General features: G+C 38.2%; 1 protein-coding gene across 1 annotated transcript; it reads right to left on the bottom strand.

The window, feature by feature from the left end:
- Positions 1 to 1,510: 1,510 nt before the first annotated feature.
- Positions 1,511 to 4,953, bottom strand: LOC124284365. The gene is made up of 5 exons (XM_046720449.1): positions 4,942 to 4,953; positions 4,421 to 4,423; positions 3,129 to 3,286; positions 2,099 to 2,238; positions 1,511 to 1,752 (listed from the first exon to the last, which is right to left on the bottom strand). Exons 1-5 carry the CDS (start codon positions 4,951 to 4,953, stop codon positions 1,511 to 1,513), a joined length of 555 nt encoding a protein of 184 aa, XP_046576405.1.
- Between the last annotated feature and the right edge of the window lie 3,072 nt (positions 4,954 to 8,025).

Here is an 8,025-nt window from a genome sequence, read left to right as displayed (position 1 = left end):
TGGTAGCGTAGCGATCGGCAACACCAGTCGGGTAGGAGTGCACCCTAGAAGTGTCCGGCCTTGTCATTATGTATTGTACTGTGAAGCATTTTGAGTCGGGGTGTCATCTCCAAAACAATATTATTAAAATCCATGAATCCTCGGAAAGACACGAGGGCCTGTGACTGACTGGTGTTTATTATAAAGTTTATAGTCCCAACGAAACACGATTTCACATTTTCCAAGAGCGTTAATGTGTTTATAATGCCAGTTTGGGGCTAGCAGTGATTCTGCTTCGGGCCGTATGGAGACACTTGTTGTTTTTTTCAAAGGGAAGCCACTAAATACTAAAGTCACTTGCCTCCGAGCCCATGAAATATATGTGTTAAATGGGCTGTACTACATTCCCCTATCAATTAAAAAAATTCAGCAAAGTGTCAACTTTAACTTGGCAGGAAAATGCAACCAATATCATTAAAACACAACATCACACGTTCTTATATGTACAATGTATTTATTGTAGGAATAGGACCATAGATCTATATGTATTACTAAATTCAACCATTTAGATATTCTTTCATTCTTTCATTAAAAAAACACAGTAAATGTGAATTTCAACTGTTGCAAATAAACTCTAAACTGAATTTGAAATTAAAATTATGCAATAGTTGGTTGCCAATGCTCTTTCAAACAAGGTATATCTACTTAATCAAGATGGGAATATTGTACTTAATAGTAGGCTCTTTGAGTAGCCCTACCGATGAAAACTTTCTTTTCCTGGGCATCTACAAAACCAATGATAATTTTTGATATAAATATAATGTTGAATAATGAGTTCATTTTTCATTTTTTGTTGTTGCATAAGACAGGCTGTAGGTACTGTCTAAGCCCAGGTAAACTCATAATCAAACTTCTTTAGGAAGAATAATGATAACAGAAAAATATATTAATTGTAGTCATGATAAAATAAAGGGAAGATGATAACTTATAAACTTCCTGCAACACAACCTGCATAGTTATGTTGTTCATTTTAGGACTGATTGTGAATGTAAAACATAAAATCATACAAATCTGAACACAATCTTAATATGACTTCATTAACAGATATTTTAGATATCCATGAAGTGAACTGTACATTGGATTTTAATTTCCATAATTTCTACTCATGTACTTTATTACATGTTAAATTATTAGGCAGATATTGTTGAAATAGCTCCTTCACTTATGTCTGCACCAACTGGAATCAAATCTGCAAATCTGTGTTCATAATTGTGCCAACGCAAACATGGTATGTAGACAGTTTTGATAAAAATTTCTTCATATCTCTTAGAGTGGGGAAAATGCAGATAAACCAATCCAGAATTCATGATTTGGGCCAAAGTCACGTCGATGTGCATATACTAGTATTGCTGATGTAAAGGATGGCTTGATGACTACTGAAAGCTGGACTGAGCCTACGTCAGTCATAAAATTGCACAATACTAATGTTTTTCACGCTTGTTCCTTGAAATTGTAAAATTGCCTAGCTCATCTACATGAGGCTCCTTTTTAATGTTAAATATTGCTGGTATCGCAGGATGTCATCAACAAATTCATCTTCATTGTTGTCCGGATGATACTGGTGAATTGTCAATGAAATAAACCCAAAGAATTCATCAGCCGAACAACCATCAGAATCTATCACTTCTTCCAGGCATGGGGGAATTTGTGGGTTCATCGGTGAGGTCAATGAAGAATGACTTCCATGCTTTGTCCCACAGTGCATCTCTTGAACTGAAAATGGAGTTACACAATATTAATATTAAAAAATAAATTTGAAGTGTTCTAAATAGTTGTTAAAATTATGCAATAGTTGGTTGCCAATGCTCTTCCAAACAAGGTCTAGTTACTTACTCAAGATGGGAATATTGTATTTAATAATTTACACTATACCGTTGTTTTACATAAGAAAAGAAACAATATTAATATTTGATTATACAATTGCTTTGATATTTTAAACTTATTTCTGCAGGTACCAGATATACAAGTACCAATAACTACAAAATATCAACACAAAATTACTCATTTTTTTTCTTTCAAAGACATCATTTGTGAATTTCTTACTTCCATTATTACTTACCTGCAATCGTCGAGAACAGTTGATTGAACTGATGAATAAGAATGTCAGAGAGAGGAAGAACTGACACCTTGTTGTCTCGGACCCCACTTTGAGTAGCCCTTCCGGCGACTGCCGATGAAAACTTTCTTTTTCCTGGGCATCTGCCAAACAAATGATAATTTATTATATAAATAGTGTAATGATATAAATAAAATGTTGATTCATTGTTGCATAAAGTCAGGCTGCTGGTACTGTATAATAATATAATAATATATAGCAATATAACTCTAACTTCAGTAGGAAGAATAATGATAACAGAAAAATATATGAATTGTTACATGATAAATATGGACCTTTTCCACAAATATAATCATCAAAATGAACAATAATGGAAATATGTACTTTTTTCAAACGATCAGGTGAATGAGACTTTTGTAGAATGATTTAAATATATATTCACGTTATATTAATGAACAAAATGAATGTTATGTCGTCTGCTACATGATAACTGAAATGTTCAGTATACGACGCAAATATGGGTTTACGCCAAAAATCATAAAAAATAAAATACCGATCGTAGCCATATAAAAAGTGTACCACGCAAAAGAGGAAATCGCCGTGAATGTTCACGTTTATTTTAAACATGCTAGTAATAAGCTGTTCTTGTGAAAGCGTGCGAAAATCAAGTGTTGTGGAGTAAAATATTTCGGAAAACATCATATTTCATCGCATTGCACGAGCCAAAATAAGGAATGACGCGAACGCCACAGACTTATAAATGCCCCTATACAAATCTTTATCTTATTTTCTTTCATTACACCCTGGTAACTAAGGATTTGCATTCAGAATTAGTATCCGTTATTGAAAATCAAAATCGGGACTTTTGCCGATTTTACACTTCCGCCATTGTTCTCCACAGAACGACGAGCACACATGACAGTATTCATCAAATACAAAGACAAATAATGCTTTAGCACCCCTTATACACCTCTAATGCACTGTTGCAAATGTAATTTTATGCATGAGAATACATGAAAAAATCAAATCTCACCTTTGCAATGAAAATACGCGAAATCGATGATTGAAGTCAACACTCGTTTTCGCCAGCTTCCCAGATAGGCTGCGCAGTACAAGCCGTAGCGCTGATGGTTTTGCGCACTGGCTAGAGGGGCGTCCCTCTATTATATGGTCTCTGGTTGAACACTGTGCCTGAATAACATTATTTTCCCTACTGCCACATGCCCTCTCTGCAGTGCTAAAGCCCTAAATAAAGCAGGTCTAGATTTCCTCAGGTTCTGAATCTCTTGTGTACTTAGGGCTTCTTTTCAGGGAGGGTGGGGCTCAACAATCGTTTAGGTCACACAAAGGTCACACCTATGTTACGTCATAAAAAGAAAATGGCGGATTTGAGGCTCAAGCAAACACCCCCTTCCCCCCCTCCACTCTACCCTTACAACAGTCAAATACCACTTCCTCTGATTAGTTATTTATTCTGTACGATCAAATGCTATATATAAAAACATTATTACTGAAAGTATTGGAGATATACATGGTTGACGAATAATAACAACACAATAACATACATTCAAGGATAAATCAATATTACAGAGTTTTGTATTAACATCTCATTTAGGTACGACACACATGACGTCATATTCATATTTAATACATTACATTATAAATTCTTGAAACTCTTAGCAGACCGATGTCTGTCGGCATATTGAGATATTATAGAACTCTGTGACGCTCAGAAGGTAGTCATTTTGATTAGTGACCAAGACCTGTAAAATCATTTTAACTGTTCGAACTCTTCATCTATGTAATATTAACATCTTAAATGTGCTGCCCGTTGCCAAGAGACAGAAATAAAATGTAGCATCACGAATATTACTACATAACATGTTTCTTACACTTTCTGATTTTCTGACTTTATAAGAAAACAGTTCTTGATATTCTAAACAAGGGGGTATTTTCAGTTATGATATATATATGGTATTGCACAGATTATTATACCACTCGTCAAGGAATGTTACATCACCCCTCTGTGTGGGTGATACAAGTATGCAGTATTAACCATTAAACAAGGAGTATGTGATACACAAACCGAGTTGAGGAACATGTAACATCTTACCTAACATCCGTACGGCCAACTGTCAATGGAGTGGAAATGACAGGAGACGCCCTTCATGAGTCACGTGACCAGTGCTTGCAGGACGTGTTGAATGGCCTACACTTGTCAACACTTGAACAACAAACACTTTTTAGTGGCGTTGTAAATCTCCTTTAGCAATTACAACTGCGGATATAATGTGATCGTCAGCTGTGTTGTCTGTAAACCAGTACCTCCTGGAAATCACAAAACACTAAGGTGATCATAAGTCACTAAGGTAACCTTAGTGCAATGTTAAAGAATGGGGTTAAGGTTAACCCGAGAAACATGCGTGCTGGGGAGATGAGGTGCAGCTGTCCTTTATAAGTATTGATTACAACGTTAAATTAGTACATAAAGTCATTGGTGGCGTCGTTGGCTAGGGTTTACCGCCGCACCCATTGTATGGGTGTCATATTGTACGGAACTGTCCTTTCTCGTGACGGGGTCATAGTTATTCAACCATTTATATATACTAGTATACCACGCAGCAATATTTCCAGTTATGTGACGCTGGTCTGTAAATATTCGAGTCAGGACCAGACAATCCATTGATCAACAGCATGAGCATCGATCTACGCAACTGGGATACGATGACGTATGTGAACCAAGTCAACGAGTCTAGACTACCCGATCCCGTTAGTACCCGATCCCGTTAGTCCCCTTTTACGACAAGCATGCATATGGGTTACTGAGGATCAATTCTAACCCTGACCCTCACGGCCATTGCTCACGTAGACGAAGTCGCGAATGTCGTGAAAACATAGCGAGGCAAAGATTCCAAGAATCCTCTGTTCGCCCTCGATATATACGCAGGTATGTCTTTACCAGACTTGTGTGCTTTGGTTTCAACTACTGCAAGTTCAACTTTGACCCGTGAGGAAAATAGGAGAATATTGTGCCCTGTTCAATGATGTGTTCAGTCTGTGCCAAATTGTTTGGAGTGACTTGTGGCAAGATTAGACATTGTGTCGTGATGAGAATCGTTAGGGCTTCCAATCTGCACATGATAAACTGGGCCCCGTTCCTCAAAGCGATCGTAGCGCTACGACGATCGTAAGTCCCATACTTTAACATAGACTTAAGACTGTCGTAGCTCTACGATCGCTTTGAGGAACAGGGCCCTGGACGTATAGTTGAGAGCCGACGTGTGTGTGCGTGCGCATGCGTGTGAGCGTGCGTTTCGGCTCAGCACTTCCGGTGTCCATTGTTTACAGTTGTTACTGAAAGGTCTAGTTGATAGATCCTAGCTGATGATACTTTGCTGTCGGACATGTGACAAGGGGCAGGGACACTCCCAATGACAGATATTACTTATCCTGGGTTGCCATGACGATGTATAGAGTGCGGAAGGAAAATAATTGACGTCTGACCCCTGTTGGCGAGTATTTTATTACGAATTACGAATTTTGCCGACACCTCCACTTCTGTGTTACAACACCATTCTAGAAATTCAAACGTATCAAAAAGCAAATCGTATTCGTGTGTAATTAATGCGAATAAATCACTTGAAGCTCTGGGAACTATTTCATTAATTCATAATAGTTTCCCTAAAATAGTAAGTTCACCAAATAGTTTCAAAAGCTATGATCGTGCATATATTTTTCTTATGTCATTTAGGGCAGTGGGGTAGCCAAGAGGTTAAAGCGTTCGTTCGTCACACCGAAGATCCGGGTTTGATTCCCTATATTGGTAAAATGTGTGAAGCCCATTTCTGGTGTCCCCTGCCGTGATACTGCTGGAATGTTGCTAAAAGCGGCGTAAAACCAAACTCACTCACTCTTAAGACTGCACTGAGCAGAAATGATAAGCATATGGACACTGCTTGTCATTTTTCTCGAAAGTAATGCTTCTTGCCCATTTCATGCAATTGGATCAAGAACCTGGTTACGTTTCTTGGACCATTTCAACTCACTCTTTCCCTGGTTCAAACCCAACAATTCATTTTCAAGATTCCCAATAAAAAAATAATTTCACAATAACTGTGCCTCTGGGTTTAGTTGGCTGGCGTACCAAGGGACCGAACTCCGCGCAACGAAGTGCAATGTCTGAGACGAATTCCTCAGACCTTCCATGCTCCAAGACGTCATCTGAGAGTGAGGAGGCAATAAACTACGTCAGTGATTACTGTCAGGCAATACTGAGACAACGCTGCTGTGAGTGATGGCAGCCTCGGGAATCCGCTTAACTCCCAGTCCGTAGATCCCCCCTCGACCTCCCCACCACGGTAACGTCGTCCTCTCACGACCGAGCTCTGTCTACAATACATATGTGTAAGGCGTTGTGCGCGCAGAGAAATGAAATAACCCGTTGTTTCACAACACACGCTAGATTCCGATTGCTCACGACTTGGACATATTGTTATCGACCAGCATCTGAACATTGTCTCCTGAGGGGTGACACCAGCAGGTGCGCGATGCCGCTCCCCGGGCTGCCTCCAAGTCCTCCTTCTCCACCACACGTACCTCCTCCTGAGCAGTATCCGCACCCCTCACAGGCGAGTCTTAGAAGCCTAGGGTCCAAACAACAGAGTTTTGCAAGGTCAGTGACTTAAAATGTTTAAATTTTACATACTGAGTTTCCTTTCGCGTCAACCTTCGCATCTAGCGTGTCACAAAGAGGTATGTGCGCTCTTCTTATATTCTTCTTTATATGTTAGAGAATCAGTTTCCCTTAAAAGTTTTAAATCCCATATAAGCTCGCGTAAGTCAAAAGCACCAGGATATTTCTCATTTGGTAATAGAAAACTCAATGTAATTAATACCCAGCTAAGATATTCGAATAGTAGATTAAATGGTGATCTATATAGGATCGGTCTCATAGGAACCCAGAATGTAATTGTAAATTTACCTGTGAAAATTCTCAACATTATTTTATGGAATGTTCTTTGTGTATTCTGTTATCAGACAGGAAATGATTATAAAATATTAGCAGAATTTGTAACATTAAAGCACCAACAAACCTAGACGTACTATTAAATGGCAGTGCAGATCTTCCGTATAGTGACAATATTCACATTTTTAGAGAATTTCAAAAATATATATCAAATTCCAAAAGGTTCAGTGATTGGATATAATGTGTATGATCTAAATAATTCATGTATTCATTGTATTGTATATATCATTTTGTATATATCTTTCTATCCCTGTACATATAGTTTGTTTCACTTTTGCATGTAAGCACTGTAAATAGGAGAGGGTTTCACTAAGTTGGCATAACTTGTACCCAATCCATTCTCTTGAATAAATATGTTTAAATCAAAATCAAATCTTCTTATACCTCCATAAAACTCAACTTTGGACGCACAAAACCACGCTGACCCCGATGGTACTGCTGACTCTTACCGTGTTTCAACCCTAGTTATTAAAGGACTAAAAACGAATTAAAAGTGTCAGAAAGCAGCAGTTCGATTGAGCTAAGGTTATCACGTGACTTTGACTCAGGAACGCTTTTTATTAGAAGCAGGGTGCTCCAAGGCTGTACTGAATGCTTAGCCCATGGATGTATAGTAATTCAAACTCCCAGAGAGGCAAGTCTTTATAAGCGGACAATACAAACAAGTAAGGACGCCAGTATGTTTGAGGGAATATATATATGTTTTAGAAATTATCATTTAAACTATTAATCATTCAGTATAGAATTCTGCAAGTCTAGTTACAAGGGATTTATTGAAGAAATGCATTTCCCTGCCGAGAGGGCAGATAGTTATTGTGCAATGATATTTTGAATCAATCACGCCTCAACATTCCAACGTCACGATATGGCTGAAATATTGCCGATGTGACGTTAAATATTAACT

The sequence above is a fragment of the Haliotis rubra genome, unplaced genomic scaffold, assembly GCF_003918875.1.
Source record: "Haliotis rubra isolate DU_JTF1 unplaced genomic scaffold, ASM391887v1 Scf335, whole genome shotgun sequence".
NCBI classification, from domain to species: Eukaryota; Metazoa; Mollusca; class Gastropoda; order Lepetellida; family Haliotidae; genus Haliotis; species Haliotis rubra.
The sequence above is the reverse complement of the archived record's forward strand: the minus strand, read 5'-3'. Positions and strand labels throughout refer to the sequence as shown.